The 19,673-nt window shown below is 48.1% G+C and overlaps 1 protein-coding gene across 1 annotated transcript; it reads right to left on the reverse strand.

The window, feature by feature from the left end:
• Nucleotides 1-1,336: 1,336 nt before the first annotated feature.
• On the reverse strand, nt 1,337-11,723 carry LOC101531072 (acyl-CoA desaturase 1). Its single transcript, XM_004579962.4, has 6 exons — nt 11,270-11,723; nt 10,542-10,827; nt 7,514-7,644; nt 5,698-5,903; nt 4,170-4,402; nt 1,337-1,565 (listed from the first exon to the last, which is right to left on the reverse strand). The coding sequence occupies exons 1-6, from the start codon at nt 11,291-11,293 to the stop codon at nt 1,366-1,368; spliced, it is 1,080 nt and encodes a 359-aa protein (XP_004580019.2). The 5' UTR covers nt 11,294-11,723; the 3' UTR covers nt 1,337-1,365.
• Between the last annotated feature and the right edge of the window lie 7,950 nt (nt 11,724-19,673).

Raw genomic sequence — 19,673 nt, forward strand, 5'->3', positions numbered from 1 at the left:
CCCTGAGCATTGTCTGCAGGAGGAGCTGCCTGTTCAACAGGTTGTCATTGTCTCTGAACACATGCATGGAGGCTGCCTTGCCAGAGCCAGAGTCAGCATGAGGGAAGGGCAGGATCAAAGCAGGAGAGGGGAGAGCCATAAGTGAAGAACAGGTGTGGCTAACAGAGTCCTACCTTGCTTTCCAGGCACTCCTATAATCTAGGCTAGTTCTTAACAGCAAAATATCACTCAAGGCAAGAGGTCAGCTGTCAGAGAACTAATACATGAACTTGACATTGAACTTGTTTCATTAGGACACTCAATTATTTAGAAATCTGAGTCCATGACAATGCAATGTCTGACCCCTTTCTTTAGAAAGTTACCACTTAGAAGCTACCAATAGATCCTGCCCCTCAGCCTCTCCATTCTTTGCCAGCCAATAGAGTGGGGATTGGAGCTAGAATAGAAGGACTAGGCAAATCAGCTAATTTCCCGCATCCTTGAAGTTTCCATAAATATTCCTTACTCATAGGAAAACACTTTCAGGAAAATATTTCCAGATTCCAAGCAAAGGACTTAGGTCTACCTATTTTTGCTTGACCAAACTGTACAATGCTGCTGGCTTAACCTCTGTCCAGAGCCTGCTGAGGCACTGAGATTTGCTGTTGTGAGCTGCCTGTCCAAGCTCCAGGCCAGTCCTCCTCACAGTCAGGAGAGAAAGGAAGCGTTCCATGTGGAGGGGCTGCATGTCCTGGCTAGGCAGGCAGCTGTGTGCCTCCTCACAGCAAGACCATCTTCTGCTCAATTCCCACCTAACCCCTCCCTCACTTAGCAGTCATGCCTGGCAGCGAGGCTCTCCCCTGACAGATGACCTGCACTCACTGTCCCTCTGGCTCAAGCCACCTATGTTAAAGCTCAGACAGCACAAGAAAAAAAAAGTTACCCAGGGTTTAGAAGTCAAGAGACAATTCGAGTTGAGAAAGGAAGTTGATAGGACAAAGCAAGGAGAAGAATGAGAATGGACTAGATAAGCAGGATTTATCACCTTAGCATCGTATAGTTGTTGGTTTTCAATAATTTTTTAAGAATGCTAAAATTTATTCTGATTAAAAAACTGACATAAAGTTTTATGTATTTCTCATGTACAACATGATATTTTGAAATATATATGTCTATACATATATATGAATGATTATTGTTTGGCTAATTAACATGTGGATTACCTAAATAAGTTATCAAAACATTTGCATTTTAAAAAGATATTGTACTGGAATGGGTTAAGGTTGTCATCTTTAGTGTCCTGGGAGCATTATTCAGTAGTTAATAAACAGAACAGTGAACCTCTGCATGGTTGGCCTTTGGAAAAGAAGATGAAGATCTCAAAACTCAGCCACTCTTGTGACTTCCATCTCCAGTCCTCTTAATCCTGGCCAAGATGGCAGCCTTGGATACTCTCTTCCGGTCATAAGCCAGGCCCAGGGCAGCCATGCAGTCGATGAAGAATGTGGTGAGGTTGATGTGCCAGCGGTACTCGCTGGTGGAGTAGTCATAGGGAAAGGAATGGTGGTAGTTGTGGAAGCCCTCACCTGCAAGGAAAGCAAGGAGAGCCGTCATGGAGCTTTGCTGATTGCCATCTTCTTTTCACTGAGCACCAGCTTCCTAGCAGAGTACCTGACCCCAGGAGAAATCTGCTGTTGTGGAGTGGCAGGATGGAGGGAGGGATTGAACCAATCTGTTCTACTCTGTTGTGCACAGATCACGCCAAAGGACATTAAGAAACGATTGATGAGGCCTCTGTCACACCTGCTTGCTTTCTCTCAGGGTCTGCATGAGTTGAGTAGAAAAGGGCTGAGTGCTGAGAATGTAGTATAGACTGGAGACTCCCAGAGTTTCAGGAAACATGACTTAAAACCCTAAAGGTTCTGTGTGTGTGTGTGCATGCATGCACACTGGGGTGGAGAGGGGATAGCCCAGACCCTAAAGGGTTGTGTGTATGTGTTTGTGTGCGGAGGTAAAGAGGAGAGCCCAGAATAAAGAACTTGGGCTGTGTTGCTTACACAGTGAGCAAAGGAGCCTGCTCTCTGCACTGCAGCAGACCACCATGAGTGTGAGAGGTCCCAATGGAATAGGAAGAGGTGCCCAACAGTCAGAGGAATATGAGTCCAGCAAATTCCTCAGTCTCTGATGGTCCAGAGCAGGCCTCTTTGCCTTCTTATTGTCTGAGCTTTGGCCCTGGGCTGGGGCTGATGGTGATAAGAGAGAAATTCTCTGAGGAAAGAAGAAACAAATTGCTTAAATACTCCCTCTAACCTCAGAGATGCTGAGAAGTCATGGAATAAGCATTTCACATGGATCGACAGAAGGATCCATGTGCTGTACTGAGGATAACTCTGCAGCAAGTCAAAGGGAGGTTTCCAACTCTTGCCTGGACTCCTCTTTCTTAGCTGCAAGCAGCACTGACACACTGACCCTTGTCAGGTCAGGGTGAAGGGATGCCGACAAAGAGGCTGTTGGGCCTTCTGTGGGAAACCTACTCCGGATAGGGAAGGGATGACACTAGCAACAAGTAAGGCCATGTATCCTGCAGAGAGCGTGACCCCAGGTAGCTCATCTCCAGGTGGGTGCCTCCTCTGTGAGGCCTGATCACCCACAGTGTGAGCTGAGAAGGAGCGGGTAAGTCTAAGGCTCAGGTGCTGACAGAGGACTGCTGAGCTCCCAGATGAGTTACAGTGATTCTCTGGTTGAGCACCTGCCTGGCTCACAGATGCCAGCCTTAACATGGAGTCAGTCCCCACTGTGCAGAGAAAACTGGGACTGGAGTAAGGGAATGTCAGTTGGTCCAGTTAGCATGAAGGCCATGGTGGATTAGAGGAGGATGTCAGCTATTGTAGAGGTGGTTTGAACATGTAAGGAAAGTGTGTCAAGAAGCAAAACGAAAAGCAGAAAGCAGGCTGAGGGACGAGCAGAGGGTGGGAAAACGAATAGGAGTGCAGAAATATGGAGAATTGAACGATAAACAGACAGCAGTCGGGGAAGCTCACTCTAGGCTAGAGACAGAGGTGTTCAATACACAATACACCTCAGTCCAGAAGAGGGCTTCCCTAAAACAGCATGGGTGGTTCACTTCAAACATGGGTCAAAGTGAGACCAACCCAATGGTAGAAGGTGTTTGAAAGGAAATGAGGCATGTACAAAAATCAAAAGCAATGGGGGAAAAAGGAGCTTTTAATAAACTTGGCAAATATAACCAGGTTTGGAATACAAGATATTCAAGTAAAAGAAGAATGTTAGGAAACGATGGCATGACTAGGAGAAGGGTATGCTTGTCTGGGATTTCTCGGATGACCAACAGCAACGAGCACTGATGGAGGAGTCATTTGTTTCTTTTTGAGAAAACTAATTTGAGATATTAAAAATGGAGACAACTGTTAGAGAACTCTGTCGCTTGCATATCTAGTAATTGAGATTGGAGTTATGGGGAAAAATAAATTCAGGAGCAGGCAAAATGAGATCAAGCAAGAATCTAACATCAAACTACTTTTATGAGAAATTTCCTAAGCCATGTTGTGGGAAGTAGTATGACAGAGTAGTAAATGAAAGAAAAAAGACCTTTCAAAAGGGACAAGGGGGTAGAGGCTGATGGGAAAGAACCACCAAGAGTTGGTCTGATACCCTTCATATTGGAATCACTAAGCAATCAGGTATGGCTCACACCTGAAGTATGATGCAGGGAGGTGAAATATACACTCAGTGTGACAGTTCAACAAAATCACAAGCATTTCTACATTTTATACAGCATTTTTACATAGACAATGCCTGTCTAACAGGTCACTGTGATTACCCCATTGTCTTATACTTTGCCTGTTCTTTTCCCTTGACCATGCAAGAGTGAAGTCCAGGAGAAAGGACAGCAGAAAAAAAAAAAAAAGAAAAGAAAAGAAAACAGACTCAAAATACCTAGAATTTAGAAATGGTTGGAAATCAGAATCATAGTGAAATTTTCTTAATCTGTCATTTTACACAATACTTATTGCCTGTGCATAAGGGTTTTCCAATGTTATACCATTCTTTCATGATGGAGAAAAACGAGATAAAAATGACCACAAGGCAGATTAATCTGTGATTGCTGGTTCCTAGCCTACACTTAACAGCATCCTACAGCACAGTCTTACTATGGACTGCTGACTTACCCACAGCTCCCAGAGAAACTAGGATATTCTCTCGGGATTGAATGTTCTTGTCATACGGGCGATATCCATACATGTGGGCAGCGCTGTTCACCAGCCAGGTGGCATTGAGCACTAAAGCATAACGCAGGAAAGTGGCCACATACAAGCTGTGTTGAAAAGTTTCACCCCAGAAATACCAGGGCACGAACGTGGGCAGGATGAAGCACATCAGCAGGACAGCAGGTTTGTAGTACCTGTGTAGAGAGATCGCAGGCTGAGCCGGGCCCTGGGATCAAGACCTGCCCCTTACCGTCCCCTCTCACAGGGCTGGGCTGTCTCTTTCCTCCTCCCTGTGAGCACAAGTGGGATCAGTTGAGCATGCCAAGACCGGCCCTCTCTGTGCAGATGGGGTGAAGAGGAGGGTGAGGGACTTCTCTAGACTCCCAGTATGGGAACCAGCCCATCATGACTGGGATGCTGGACCCTTAGCTCTTTCCATTATGCATGATTTCCTGGGGGTGAAGTGACAGGTAAGGTCCATGCCCCTGGAGCTGCAGAGTCCTGCTGCCTGGGCCTATGTCTCTCTGTCTTTGGGTTCCCTCCTCTTTCCCATTGCATTCTTGGGCACAAAGTCCATGGGTAGTGTTCTGCCTCCATTTCCTGTGATGCCCCTGTCTGTTACTCATTTGCCTTGGAAGGGCACTGAGTGCCCTTCGTCACATATGAGGCCTGTCCCTCTCTTTATTCTCCAAGGGGACAGGCCATTGACAGCCTGCAGGAGGGATCCCCTTCATCCTCACTATGGATCACTGATGTTTCCTGTGAGTCCGTACTTCCTGTTCCTGCCCCTGCCTCCCCAGGGTGGGTTCCCTGGCCCGCTAACTTCTGTCCCTGCCTCTCCTCTCTGGTTCATGTTCTGACAGCAGCCCTTCTGAAGCACACTTCAGACTGTCAACCTGTGCTCACCCAGGAGTGCCTTCCTGCTGTGACCGAATCGCATCCCATGTCTACCTTCCTGACTCGATGAGGATACAGGCTGTCTCCAGTCTGTTGCCTGTCCCGTCCTGTCCTCCAGGCAGAAGCATTTGGGGTGGAATACTCTGGGTGTTGTGGCTCATCTGCACTTTCTGATTGCGCTGTGCCTGTCCATGCGTCCTTGTGAACATTCCTGTCTCCTTGTGGAATTTATGCAATTCTCTTCACAAGCCCTTTCCTGGAGTCCCCTCCATGTAGGCTACCTCACTGTCATGGTTCTTCAGGTACTTGGTTTATCCCTGCACTGCCCCATAAGCTACTAACTTCATGAAAGTAAAAAGTGCTATACTCATTTAAGTAATCACGTGTTGCACTTGGTTGATTTAACTAAGGTAGCCCAGAGAGGGAGGAGCAGAGCCTTGGTGCAGGGCTGTGAGCCTGAGGTTTGCAATGATGGTTTTGCATCTGCAAACACTCAGTTATTCAACATGAGCTTACTAAGGCAATGGAGTAAAAGCGGAGTCCCTCTGCCACAGGTGCGGGACCACTCCTGGCTGCATGGTTCCTCACTCACCTTCTCTGGAACATCACCAGTTTCTCAGCTTTGAGGTCAGACAGGTCCAGCAGCCCGCCCTTCTCCTTGACGGCCGGGTGTTTGCGCACCAGCAGCCAGCCCACATGAGAGAAGAAGAAGCCACGTCTGGAGTTATGGGGATCGGCGTCGGTTTCTGAGAACTTGTGGTGGGCGCGGTGGTCTCGGGCCCATTCAAACACATCATTCTGCAGGGACAGAGAAAGTGGGGGGGCCTGAGGAGAGATGTCCTCTGAGGAGAACCAAGTCTCGGGCATCGTCTCAGCCCTGGGGCATCCTGGAGGAGCTGCCCCTCTGCTACACACTACCACTGAGGGTCTGTGCCCTCCAGAGGCTCCGGGGCTGTGCCTGCCACCACCTGGGGGGTCTCCTGGTGGATGGGGCAAGGGGAAGGCCCCAGAGCACAGGCAGCTTTATCAGGAGTGAGCACCGTACTTCCTCAAACAGAGGAGATTGGGAAATGTCTTCAGAATCTGCCTGATCCCTGGACAAGACAAATGTGAGGCAGGCCATGCAGTGTTAGGGTCCTGGTTGGGGAGCTCCATTCTAATGGCAAGAGATGGCTCAAATTGCCTGGGCATCCTTCCCATCCCTTAATGAAGGTACCAGTGGCTAGCACAGGGCACAATGATTAAAATGTTGCTAGAGGGCTGTGTGTGGACTGCTGCCTAGCTTCAAGTCTAAAGGCAACTGTTGATCCCAGGCTTCTGCTAAGGCTCACTCTGCAAGGCTACAGGATGACGCCTATGGTCTTGGATTCCTGTTGCCCATGTGGAGAAACTGAATGGGGCCCATCCGATTGTTGCTGCTGTGGGCACTTGGGGAATGAACTGGTGAACACATCTCTTTGTATCTATCTCCATCCCTCTGTCTTTCAAACACAATAATTTAAAAAATATTATTGTAATAGTGTATTCATATATATTCCTTCCTCTTTCTTGATGGGACCTGTCAAGGTATGAGTTACGATGGTGGAGATGATTAAGTAAATGTGTCGAGTAGCATGGATAGTGCCATGAGCAACAGGACTAAGTTGATTCCCTTTCTTCTGCCCCCAAGCTAAGCCCCACACCACTGCTGTCTTTTGCCCCTCACCACAATCTACTAACTTTCAGTCTCTCTTCTATATTCTTTTCATTCTGTCTCTTTTTAGCTGAAAATCTTCAATTCCTGACTTCATGGCAGCTCAAGACCACAGTGCTTGTCTATCAGCCTGTCAGTGACTGTGTTTCAATGGGGGATCATAGCAGCTATGTTGCGAGAGTCGTGAGGATTTAATGAGCTAACCTCTGTCTGCAAATGCTTGGATGAGCACTAGGCATGCAGTCCTTGCTATAAAGCTGTTGCCTATTGAAAAACCTCAGAGTGCACCATTCTGGGAAAACTAATTTCACTGCTGTGGTATCCTCAGATGTTCCAGTTATACTGTGCATTAGACAATGCACAGTATACTACTATCTGCCCAGGAAACCAAGGTTAGTTACTGCCTTGTGGCTCCTGTGGACAGAGGGGCACAGCGGCCAGACAGAATAACGTGGGGACTTTAGGATCAAACCAGCCCTATCTGTGAAGAGTGTGAGCTCCCCTGCTGAGCTCCCCTTCCCCTTCCAGGGACTCAGAGCGTCCACCTGCTTTGCAGACCTCAAGCTGAGCCTGCACTTGCAGTGACATAGAGGAGAGGAGAGTGCCACAGCTGTCAAGAGTGGCTCCTCTGCTGGCGCCAGTCCCCTCCGTTCTGCTCCCAAACCATCTCTAGGGTCAATGGAGAAGCAAGAGCTGAGCCCCACCAGTTCCTTACCTGGAAGGCCATGGTGTTGGCAACGATCAGGAAGAGTCTCAGGGGCAGCCGGGCTTTGTAAGTCCTATGGCTCCACAGACGGTGTGCTCCTGCTGTGATGCCCAGGGCACTGACTAAGTAATAGAATATCCCTGCCAGGAAAAGACAGTGGGTGTTAGGGATGGAAAGACAGTAAAAGTTAAGGAAGCTGTCCTGATGCCAGAATCTTGTCTTGTCTTGTCTTAGGCCTCAGGTGAGGGTCTGCTTCCTTCTAATCTGGAGCCCCAAGAGATATTGAACATAAGCGCCAACTGGAAAATGGGTAGCTGGGTGTACCCATCACTTTGTTTTCAGCAGCCTAGGAGGCAGGGGCTGAGCCTTGTTGGAAACTGTGAACCATAACACCTGGTGGCTAAATCCTTGCCTTGCATAACCTAGGATCCCATGTGGGCAGTGGTTCAGGTCTCAGCTGCTCCATTTCCCATCCAGCTCCCTGCTTGTGGCCTGGAAAAGCAATCAAGGATAGCCCAATGCCTTGGGACTCTGAACTCATGTGGGAGACCTGGAAGAAGCTCCTGGCTCCTGGCTTTGGATCAGCTCAACTCTGGCTATTGTGGTCACTTGGGGAGCAAACCAGTAGATGGAAAATCTTTTTCTCTGTAAATCTGCCTTTCCAATAAAAACAAACAAATCTAAAAAAAAAAGTGGCTGGGGAACTGGTTATAGTTAAGAGACACCGCATAAGCAGCACATGGTAACTGTCCTGTGTGCCTGCTGGGGCCATAGACAGGAGTTTCCTAAATAACCTCCTCCTCTCCCATCCCACCTCCTCCACCCTATTCTCTCCCCTCCCATAGGACCCCCTGGAGAGCCATAGAGTCTGAGTGTCCCAGGGAAAGTTCTTGCCACATTCCTGCCAAACTAGACCTTAGGCCCTAGGGGACTTGCTGATGTTAAGCCATGTGGTGATACATGGCGTCTTCCCAGGACCAGAACCTGCCTGTCTCTGTACCTGCATAAATAGCTGCTCAGTGAGAGCCCTGCAAGCACCCAAGACAAAGCAAACAAGAGAGCAGGAGCACTGTGCTGGGAAGCAAGGACCACTTCACGCTGGCAAGCTGACAGGGAAAGCACCTAACACCACAGACTAGCACGGGAACTGGGAAAAGAGCCCAGGCCCTGCGGTGCCTCTGCCTCCAAGACAAAGATTGTTCATGTCCATACTGGTGATTGAGCAATACCTCATAACTGTGGCCTGAAGCAAGAGTTTTTCCCTGGAGCCCTCAGGGCTGCCACAGCAGTCTATTCTGCTCTTTCCCTCGGGGCTGCTCTGAGAGGTTCCAAAGAGAACTGGGTAGAAGCTTCTGAATGTAGGTCAGTCAAGAGAACTGCTGCAACGACACCCACGTAACTTGAAAAATATGACCTACCTAGTGGTAAAAAAAAAAAAAAAAGTGTTGCCACCCCGAGATGGCTTCTGGACAAATGGAAAGACATCGAGGAAGGGCCTGTTTTCAGCAGTCTTTCACTGTGGTACTTGCATTGTCTCCCATGAAGAGGCTCAAAGACGCCCGACACAATATCACTGCGCAAGTGCCGGGATCCCATATGGCTGCCAGTTTGTATCCCAGCTGCTCCACTTCCCATCCAGCTCCCTGCTTGTGGCCTGGGGAAGCAGTTGAGGATGGCCCAAAGTCTTGGGACCCTGTACCCATGTGGGAGACATGGAAGAAGCTCCTGGCTTCAGAATGGCTCAGCTCCAGCCATTGTAGCCATATGGGGAGAGAACCGACAGATGGAGATCTTTCTGTCTCTCCTTCTCTCTTTAAATCTGCCTTTGCAATAAAAATAAATACATCTTAAAAAAAAAAAAAAGGCTCACAGGAGCTCTCTCACTTGTTCTTCCAGCTTTAGGAAGATCCATGAGGTCCCATAAGATCTCCCTGCCTGTCCACAGAACCATCCTGCAGGACGGGCTGCATGCGAAAGTGCCCCCACCAGAAACTACTCTAGAAAACCTCAAGTTAACTTCAGGGGTGAGGTTCCGAGTTCAGTGCCCCTCACGCTGGGTCTGTAGAGGTTCCTGAGGCCCCTTCCAAATTGAAGTTTCTGGGGGCAGACGTGAAACTGCATCGAGAGCACATGTGTGTCCTGAGGGCAGGGGGCGGCATCCCTGACCAGATGAGCTAGACAAGGTCAAGCAAGAGCTGGAAACTGGCTCCTTCTTACCCCAGCCTCCAGGCCAAGGCTGCACGGGGCTTCTTTTCAGACCCTGCCAGGCTGTTTCTGATGAGACTTGGGGGACAGCCACAGAGGAGTAGGGAAGAAGGTTGGAGCCAGGAGCTTGACACTTCACAGCATCAGCAGAGGCCTGGGAATGGGCTGCATGGGAGATGCCACATGAAGCATGTACTTTTTATCAGCTGCAGAACAGATGACAAGCTGTGCAGCACCCTGGAGACATGCATGAGCAACAGAGCACCACATCTGCGCACTATGTACTGGTGTATACAGGAGCCTTCTCCATCCTTCTCTATACCAAAGGATTCTGGCCTGGCCAAGGAAGAAGACTCAAAGAATTCCCTGGATAGTCACCTTTCCCTTCCTCCTTCAAGCAAGCTCTCTCCCTCAACAGAGGCCCCCCTGCTCAAGCCCATGAGTGGGCTCATCGTCCACCATAAAGCCGTGGGTGTGTCCCAGGCTCCCCTGCCTCTCAGCTCAGGGGCTGGTCTTGTTTTTGGCAGGCCTGGGACAGGAGCCAAGCAAATGACTCAAACATAAAAGTTCTCAGGGACGGCTGACTCTGGCACAGGTCACTTCAGTCACATGGCACGTGGCCTCAGAGCTACTTCCTGAAGACCCTTGCTAAAGGGCCCCCAGGATTCACTTTCCAGCAGTATCCAATCCCCCTAGACCACGTTTCCAACCCAGTGGAGAAATGCCTGGCAAAGCCAGGGTTGGGAGGACCCGGGGCTCTGTGGGAGATCCTGCCTCCCTCCAGAGCAGGGAGAACCCTTGGGCTTGCTCAGCAGGGTGGGAAGCCACTTACCCCAGAGCCAGGTGTGGAACTTGCAACTGGGCACCAAGGTGATCCCATACAGGGCTCCGATGTGTAGCAGAGCCATGAGGATGATGTTTCTCCAGACATACTGGAGCTTGGGCCTGGGGCCCTCCTCGTCCTGGTAGCTGGGGTCATAGATGTCATCTTTGAACTCAGGACGGATGTCTTCCTCGGTGGGCAGGGGGTTCTTCCCCAGCTTGTCCTCTGCACCCTGTGGGAGCCTGGAGTGGGGTGTGGTGACAGTAGCGGTTGTGTTTGTGTAGGAGCTGGAGACCTGTATGGGAGGGAAGAGGAGGTCAGGAAAGAGGAGACAGAGGAGGCAGTGGCAGCCACTTGACTTTCTGATCCCACAAGGGAGAAGGGAGCGGGCAGGCTCAGACCCGGGCCCACCACAAGGTGTTCGGGTAGGTCGAGTGTGCAAAGTGAAGAAGGCTGAGGATCGCAGGAACTGTACAGAGGGATTGGGGGAAAACCTGGTGATGAAGTGCTCTCACTCCTGTTAACACACAAAGGAAACGATGCAAGTATACATAAAGTTGCCTGCAGGGTGTGCTTTTCTTTCAAAGTTTAAGAAACAAAGGGGGGGGGGGAGAACCAGCCCCCTGAGCAGAACGAACATCTGCAATCCAGTGAGGCTCTCCAGTGAGGCTCGGGAGAGATGACAGAGCCCCAACGGGGCGAACCCACTAGCTAGGGGCGGATGCTGGAAAGCTCACCTCTTGTAGCAAGTGGGCGGGCATCTTCTCTGGCCTCTGGGTTGCTGGATCGCGTCAGAGGCCGAGAGTGAGGACTGGAGTTTGGAAGCGCAGGGAAAGACGGTGGACTTGGGATCCGGAACGCGCTGGAGTGAGAAGATCTTCGCTCTGCGGTCGGAAGCTTTGTGGGCGCCTGGGACTCGCGAGCGCGAGATTGTGTCGGCTTCTGAACTCAATGTGCGAGGGCCTCCTCGCGGCCGTGTATTTAAAGGCAAGAGCTGGCAGTGAGTGCTCGCGTCCCCGATTTCCTCAGACCCTTCTCATCCGCTGCCAAGGAAGGGCAAAGTACGCAGAGCTGGATGAATGTGGAGTCCCGCGTGGAGGTGAGGGCGGGACAAGGGAGGGGACGGAAAGGTGGGGCGGGCAGCAACTACAGTAGCCACGCGGGGATGCTGCAGACACCGATGCGCCGCGTCTGCCCCGGCCGCTGCCCCAGGGGAAATGCTAATGAGGCTTCTGTGAACTCTGGCGCGTCATTGGCCAAAGGGAATTTGGTGCCACCTAGGCTGCTATTACCATTGGCTCGGCACAATCTGCTGTTCCCTCCGCCGCGGGCTCCTCGCTCCCCCTCCCTTCCCTCTCTCTCCCACCGTGCGCGGTGCCTCTGCCTGTTCTCAGAGGGGCTCAGAACCTCCGTCTGGCGGAGAGGACTTTGTGTTGCAGCAGGAATGTCAGGGAGTGGAGCAAATGCTAGGGAACGGGGCACAGTTTGCACAGGAAGTACCTGGGTTGCCATCTAACCTTTCCATTTCTTACATCCTAGAAAGGGGACGTTTGACTGTCACTCTTAGAATTGGGGCCCCGGCATTGGACCCACCCCCATCCCTAGAGGGTCCAAAGATCAGGGCTTTCGGGGGACAATGGCTCCAAGACAGAGAACCCAAAGCTGGCTGCATCTCACAGGCCGTGTGCATGTGAGCCTGCACGTACTGTGCGGGCAAACTGGGCAGTCCCAACAGCAAGTCGTGCCGCAGCTGTGCAGAATGCGTTGGATTATCGTGTTGTAGGGAGAGGTTTTGGGAGTGTTGGACTCCTCTTCCTGAGGAAGAGCAGTATGCCCAGTCTCACGTCCTCACAGCAGCAGGGTAGGGGGTTGAGGATAGAATGAGAGGAGCTTGTGTGTCTTGAGTGATCCCTGCCAGTTAACCGTCATTTTGCTGCATTTTGCTCTGATGACTCTGTGAAGTGGGCATTTTGTAAACCCAAAGGAAAGAGAAGTTGTGGGCAGATGCCATACCTGCTCTTGGCCATAGCAGCCAGAAAGTGGTGAGCTCAGACTCAGCTCAGAAATGCTAAAACAAAGCCCAACTTTTAATACTGCCCAGGACTTTAGGGTCCCAGGATCCCCAGAGTTGTGACCCATGGACCTGTACCTTTTGCCACATATTTATTCTCTGTGCCCTGGGAGCCTCATCTGCAGAGCTGGAAAGCAGGGAGGGCATGCTTTCAGGCAGTCTCATTCCATGCCCAGTGTGCCCCACACTGCCCAGGATCCTGTTGCGGGAAGAGGAGAAGGCCAGGAGTCCTGTGCTGAGGATGGGCTCCAAGGAGGGGAGGCCCCTGGGCATGCCCGGAGGAGGACAAGGCAGCTCCCCTTAGGCCCTGTGTGGTCCCTGTGCCATGCAAAGGAGCTGAGTGAGAGCAGGTGCTCTTGGAGGGCACAATGCCTGATCGTGGCTGGGAAGAGCTCTGCATGGGCAAGGAGTCCTTGCTGTGTTTCTGCTCCTCAGGATCTCTGCAGGGAGGCATGTGCCAGCCCCTTTCCCAACAGCGGGTGTCACTCAGTGGGTCAGTCTATTTCATCTGCTCCCACAGAGCAAACTGCTGAGGGTGGAACAGTTTCCATAACAGCAAATATTACTCACAGTTCTGGACACTGAAATTCCTAGGTCAGACACCGGCAGGCAGGGTGTCTGGTGAAGGCCCCTTTCCTGCTGTGTGGATGGCCATCTTTCATTGTATGTTCCTTTGGGGGAGGGGTCTGAGATATTTTGGGGGATTCTTTTCCAGAGGCAGTGATGTCATTCATGAAGGCCCTGCGTTCGTGACCCAAACACCTGCTAAGCACCAACCTCTAAATAAACACAAAATGCCATCCCAAGAGGCTGTGCTTTCCTGAAATGTTAGGAGGAGGGGATACACCTTCATCCATGAAGGAAGAGGGCTCAGGATTTCTTCTGGGGCCTACCCTCCACTGTGGCTCGAGATGGCCGTGCCTTGGACACCAGCTTTGCTTAGGTTGTAATTGCCCAGGCACACTCACCCTGGTGTCTCCCAGAGCTGTGCCCATCGGAAATCATCTGACATGCCAGGATTCTCTGGACACTGCCCTCCTGTGTCCTGAGATCCTGGTGGACACCACTGCTGCTGCTGTGCTTACTTTGGGCTGGTGGCATTGCTTAGGCCAGGGCACTGGCATCATTTTCTGCCGAGAAAGAAAGGGGAGGTGTGTCCAGGCCAAGTCTGAGTTGGAGACATTGTTTTTCCTCCCTAAGACCGCTGCCCTTAGGGAGTCCAGAGAAGGTCTGGATGAGGGACAGGGCGGCGCCCCTTTCAGGGTCTGGAACCAGGCCCCGAAGTGGTGAGTGCTTCATGCATGTGTGTCCCAGGGCTGTGATGTGTCACCCACTGCTTCCCATCTGTCAGGAGCTCACACTGCCCCCTAATTAGGGCTGCATGGTAGGAATAGCATTATGTGAAGAACAGGAGGCTTACTATCAAAAGGTCAGCAAACAATCAGAAGTTTTAAATAAGTGTATGATCAGCATTTGTACACAGTTGAATTCAAAATGACTCAGCTCTGGTAGCTCAGATCTAAGGCCTCCCCACCCCCCATTAATATCCTCAAGGCAAGGGTGTAGTTGAAAAAGACACCAATATCTTAAGAATATATTTGAAGGGCTCGGCAGCATGGCCTAGTGGCTAAGGTCCTCGCCTTGATCCCATATGGCTGCTGGCTCTAATCCCGGCAGCTCCACTTCCTCTCTATCTCTCCTCCTCTCAGTATATCTGACTTTGTAATAAAAATAAAATAAATCTTTAAAAAAAAAAAAAAAGAATATATTTGAAAAACAAGAGGAGAGAATATACTACCCCTCATGAATGTCTTAACTTGGCCTCATTCACCCTAAATTTTTCATATTTCTCATTCTGGTGAGCCGCCAGCTCCACATCACTGGAAGCCACTTGCAGGCACATCACTGGAAGCCACTTGCAGGCCTGATGCAGATGCCTTTGGTTTGATGGAGGAACCCAGCCACCCAAAAGTGGAGAGGTCCTGACCCCTTGCTAACTGTGGGAAGAGGGTTTGCTTGTGTTTTCCCAGAAACCGAGCCACAGCCTGTGTGGGTGCCTGCTTGTAATGTCAAGGCCTGGACCCCATCCACTGGAGGATGCTCCTCCAGTAAGACAACCTCGTGATCTCATCCTGAAAGATCCATCACCTTCGAGGAGACAATGGAGGAGGAGGTCAGACCCCTCCCAACACCGGGTGACATGGGGGATCTTAAGGGATGGGTACCTCGAGCACAGCAACTGTCCCTGACCTCATGATGTATTCAAATCTGTGATAGATTAGGGCTACAGAGAAATCTTCCACATTCAGATGTTTAAGAAAGACCTTAAAAAATCCTCAGCTAGATCCTTTCCATGAGAAACAGGTGATTTATAAGTGACAGATTCTTAACTGATTTGGACATTAAGAAAAGCTGTAGAGTCTTACAGTGGGACCTTTGGGCATGCTCATTACCTCTTTGAGGTGGTTACATGGTCTCTTATAGACCAGGAAGGGATCCCTTAGCAGAGCAAGAGGACAAAAGGAGGTTTGTAATCCCAGTCCCAGTGAGACACTTGGAGGCCTCCCAAGAACGTTCGCTGCAGACTTCTTCTCCAAGGGCTGTCAAGTAGGATACCCAGGACCATGTCCCAACTGCCAAAGTGAACAATGGAGGTTTGACTTCCCCTGAAGGCCGAGAACTTTGGGGTCAGCCACTCTCCACTGAGTCTCCCACTCAGGACTGAAGCAGCCCAGAATTCTCTGCAGGCTCCGGTGCCACACCAGGCCAGCACCCAGGAGCCCCGGGTGGTCCTCATGGTAAAAGGAAACAAAGTTTTCCCTCTGGACACGGGAGAGCAGCTTTCTCTTTCTTTAGCTCTATCTTTGGTATCTTTTCCTCTTAGAGTGACCATAGGATCTCTCAGAGCCCAGCTTAGCTCAGATGAAGACTTCTATTCTCATTTAGAACAAAGACAGAAACTAATATAGAAGATTAGAAAATCGAGGAAAGTTGGCTGGCCTATTACTACCCAGCCTGTTCATTGACCAGGCCCCTCCAGGGCTATTTGCCAGCCTTCCTTTAAGATTTTTTGCTAGACCCATGGAGTTGTAGGATATCTTTATTGCTGTGATGCAGAGTCCATGTCTTCCTCACATGTTAACTTATTGAGGATTTTCTTGTCTACCTAAGACTATTCTGTTCCCTAATTGTCAATATATAGCTTGTTCTCTTAGAACCATTTAATCACTTGTCTCTGTCTTAAGTATATAAAATTCTGCAACTGCTGGACTGTTGTGTAGATCTTTGCAAGCTACTATATGATTCACATAAATCTTTATAATGAGTGTTTTGCTATTGTACTATGTTCTAGGATACTGTAATTGCTTTAGAGGATCTAATATTGCCTGTTTCCTGACTAGATGCAAAATGACCTTAGCATCTTAACGCTCAAAAGTCAGCAGGAGAGGCCTCCAAGCTCTAATCAATACTTCAGACACCAGATGACTTCTACCTTCTATCAGGGACCTCTAGAAATGAACCCCTGGAGAGTGCCCTGCTGCTGCCCTTGGCCTTTCAATGTCCCCTTTTCAGCACAAAGAAGCCAGAGTGGTCACTGTCCTATGTTCCTGGCAGCAGCTAGGATCCACTCTCCTGGGGGGAGATGAGGAGCCAGATGGGTGATAGGCAGTTAGGGTCCCTGGTGAAGTTATCTTTTCATTTTCACAGTGTATTGGGATTAATGTCAAGGACATTCAACATTGCTGTGATAGGCATTCAGTCTGCAATGTGATGCTATAGCATATGATGTACTTATGTTAAATTTTGCCCTCGAATGCCTGTGCCAACATCGTAGAATCACAGGACTTATGACTGCCCTTATGGTGGAAGGTTTTGTGGTATAATTTGTTCCAAAAACAGATAGGGGAGATGTGGGCAATCTCCCCAGGCCCCTTCCCTGCTGCCTGGAGGGAATGGCTTAAGCCTAACCCTCCCCTTGACCTGAAGCTAGAAGGTCAAGGGAAGCACTCCTGAACCTGACCTCTGACATGACCTGAAGATCTAGGGAGATAGATTGCAGTGTCTTTGGTGGGCGTGGGGTCTGCCTGAAGGCTCCCTCCTGCCCTCCACTTCCTTACCCTTTAAAACCTATAACCTGTCCATAACAAAGCAGACATTCCTCCTCACACACACAAAAAAAGACTGATAGAGAACTCAGCATAGATATGGGGAGTACAAAGCACCTTAGGAGCTGGAGCCCGGAACCACAGACTCTCCTGTAGGAAAAGTGGTTTCGTAAGTGAGGTGGTCACAGAAGGTGGCTAGGAACTCGCATTTACTTTTAACATATTGGTTACTCATTACTATGTCAATTAATTCCATAATGATGTAAATTTTTGCTGATGGTATGTTGGAGCTTTCAATTGACTGGGATGATACTCTGCTGGCTCTGTCTTCAGACCAGAAAGGGTATACCTAAGAAGCCGTTGAACTTGACTGGACAATAAGATGCTGGACTCTATGTTTGGTATATGCTTGCAATGGGGGAATCTCAACTGAACTTGAGCTGTGGTTATGCAACAAGGTGGAGGAATCCACCATGGTCAGAGGGTTTGGGGAGGGGTGGGGAGAACCCAAGTACCTATGAAACTGTGTCACATAATACAATGTAATTAATGAATTAAAAATAATAATAAAAAAAAAGTGGTTTCATGATGGTCCTTACATTTCAAGTTGATTCTTCATTTCAGGAGAGCAAGAGAATCAGGCCCCCTTAGGCATCCTTTGTAAGTAATGTGTCTCTAACAAGGAGGCCCAAACAAGATCTTGTATTCATTCAATCCTCTCCAGTGTTCTCAGGTCTGATTCTTTTGGCAAAGAATTGTTTGTATGTAGGCAGGACTGGGAATACAAATCAGTGCTTGGAAAACATTCTCTGATTCACCCCCCCCCCCATTTCTCTGAATGTCTTAAGCTGGAAATCCTGTGGAGCAGATAGTGACGGGACACCATAGACCCAAACCAGGGTGTGAGTGTAACAAGATGCCAGAAATTTAATTCTCTCTCAATCACACCCCGGGAAAATTGCTACTACTTTCACATGAGCTTGACAAAAACAATTTAGAAGAATGATGCATGCTATAACTAATTGAACATAATTGAACTTTGAAAAAAAATAACAGAATAAAGCCACTGATTGTATAATTTCATCTTCATAAAATGTCCATATATGCAAATGTATAGAGACTGAAGATTACATTTTTCTAGGGAAATAAAAGTTGGAGGCTTTGGTTAAGGTAGTTGAATAAGAAGTGCCACAGCTGGGACGGAAATTAGTGCCCATATGGGATGTTAGTACTGCAAACGGAGGCTTTATCATGCCATGACACCAGCCCCTCTCAGCCTTTTATGATTTGATAAATCAAGTATTTGTATCTATTTATGGTCAGCTTTAAAATAAATTTATTAAGATATAATTAACATGCATAATATATGAAACATGCAGTTAAATAATACAATGTTATGACTTTTAGTATATTTACAAAGTGGTACATCTATCATTATAATCACTTTTAGAACACCTGCAGTACTCCAAAATGAAACTACACTCAAAGGATTCAGCAAAAGAAAAATCTAGAATAAGTTCTAGCCTGTAAGATACAAGGTTGATGTACCGAATCAATCACTCCTACATGCTAGCAATGAAAAACTGAAAATAAAAGCACAATACTATTTACATTAGTACCCCCAATAAAATGCTTAGGAATAAATATAATAAAATACGTACAGGACTTATATTAGGAAAACTATGAAACCTTAGTTAAAGATATTAAAGAACTAAATATATGAAAAAATATTTCATGCTCATAGATAGGAAGATTCAATATTGGCAAGATGTTAGTTATTTACCTATAGATTCAATGCAATCCCAAGCAATATGCCAGCCAAGTATTTTATAGATACCAACAATTTTATTCTAAAGTTTAGAGGGACGATTGATCTAGAACAAACACAACATCAAAGGAGAACAAAATTGGAGAACTGACATCATTCAATTTCAATCACTGTTATAGGGCCCAGCACAATAGCCTAGTGACTAAACCTCACCTTACACACGGGATCCCATATGGACACTGGTTTTCTCTGCAGATCTGCCTTTCCAATAAAAATGAATAAATCTTTAAAAAACAAATATTGTTATAATCAGGACAATGTAGTACTCTCATAAGAACAAAAAACACAATGGTGCAGAATGAAAATTTTAAAAATTAATTCACATAAATAGAGTCAACATCTTTGAAACAAGAGTAAAGGTAATTCAATGGAGAAAAGGAAGTCTTTTCAACAGATGGTTGTGGAACAACTGGGCATGCTTAGGTGAATAACATGAATCTAGACACAGGTTTGCACTCTTCATAAAATCAAGCTCATAATGGAATTAAGACCTAAATATAAATTTATAGTTATAGTGGCTGGCATTGTGGCATAGTGTGTTAAGCTGCTGCCTGTAATGTCAGCATCCTGTATGGGCAACAGTTTGTGTCTTGGCTGCTCCTTCCAATCCAGCTCCCTGCTAGTGGCCTGGGAAAATCAGTGGAAGCTGGCCCAAGTGCTTGGACCCTTTTATCTGAATGGGAGACCTGAAGAAGCTCCAGGATTCTGCTTTAGCCTGAAACAGCCTCAACTATTGCAGCCCTCTAGGGAGTGAACTGTGTGTTTCTCTTTCTGTCTTTCTCTCTCTTGCTCTGGCTTTCAAATATATAAATAAACCTTAATTTTTTTTAATTAAACCATAAAAACTGGAAAAGATAAAGAGATCTAGAATGACCTTGAGTTTGGTGACGAGTTTTTGATGTGACACCAAAGGCATGTCTCATGAAGGAAATTACAGATAAGTTGGACTTCGTTAAAAATAAATTCTTCTTTGGCAAATTGTCAGGTAAATATAAAGCCAAAGACTGGGATTATGTATTTGCATAAGATACATACAATAAAGGACTGTTATCCAAAATATCTTTAAAATGCAACAATAAGAAAATAACTTGATTAAAAATTGGACAAAAGCCCAGACACCTCAGCAAGAAAGATAT

The sequence above is a fragment of the Ochotona princeps genome, chromosome 13 (assembly GCF_030435755.1).
Source record: "Ochotona princeps isolate mOchPri1 chromosome 13, mOchPri1.hap1, whole genome shotgun sequence".
Classification (NCBI taxonomy): domain Eukaryota; kingdom Metazoa; phylum Chordata; class Mammalia; order Lagomorpha; family Ochotonidae; genus Ochotona; species Ochotona princeps.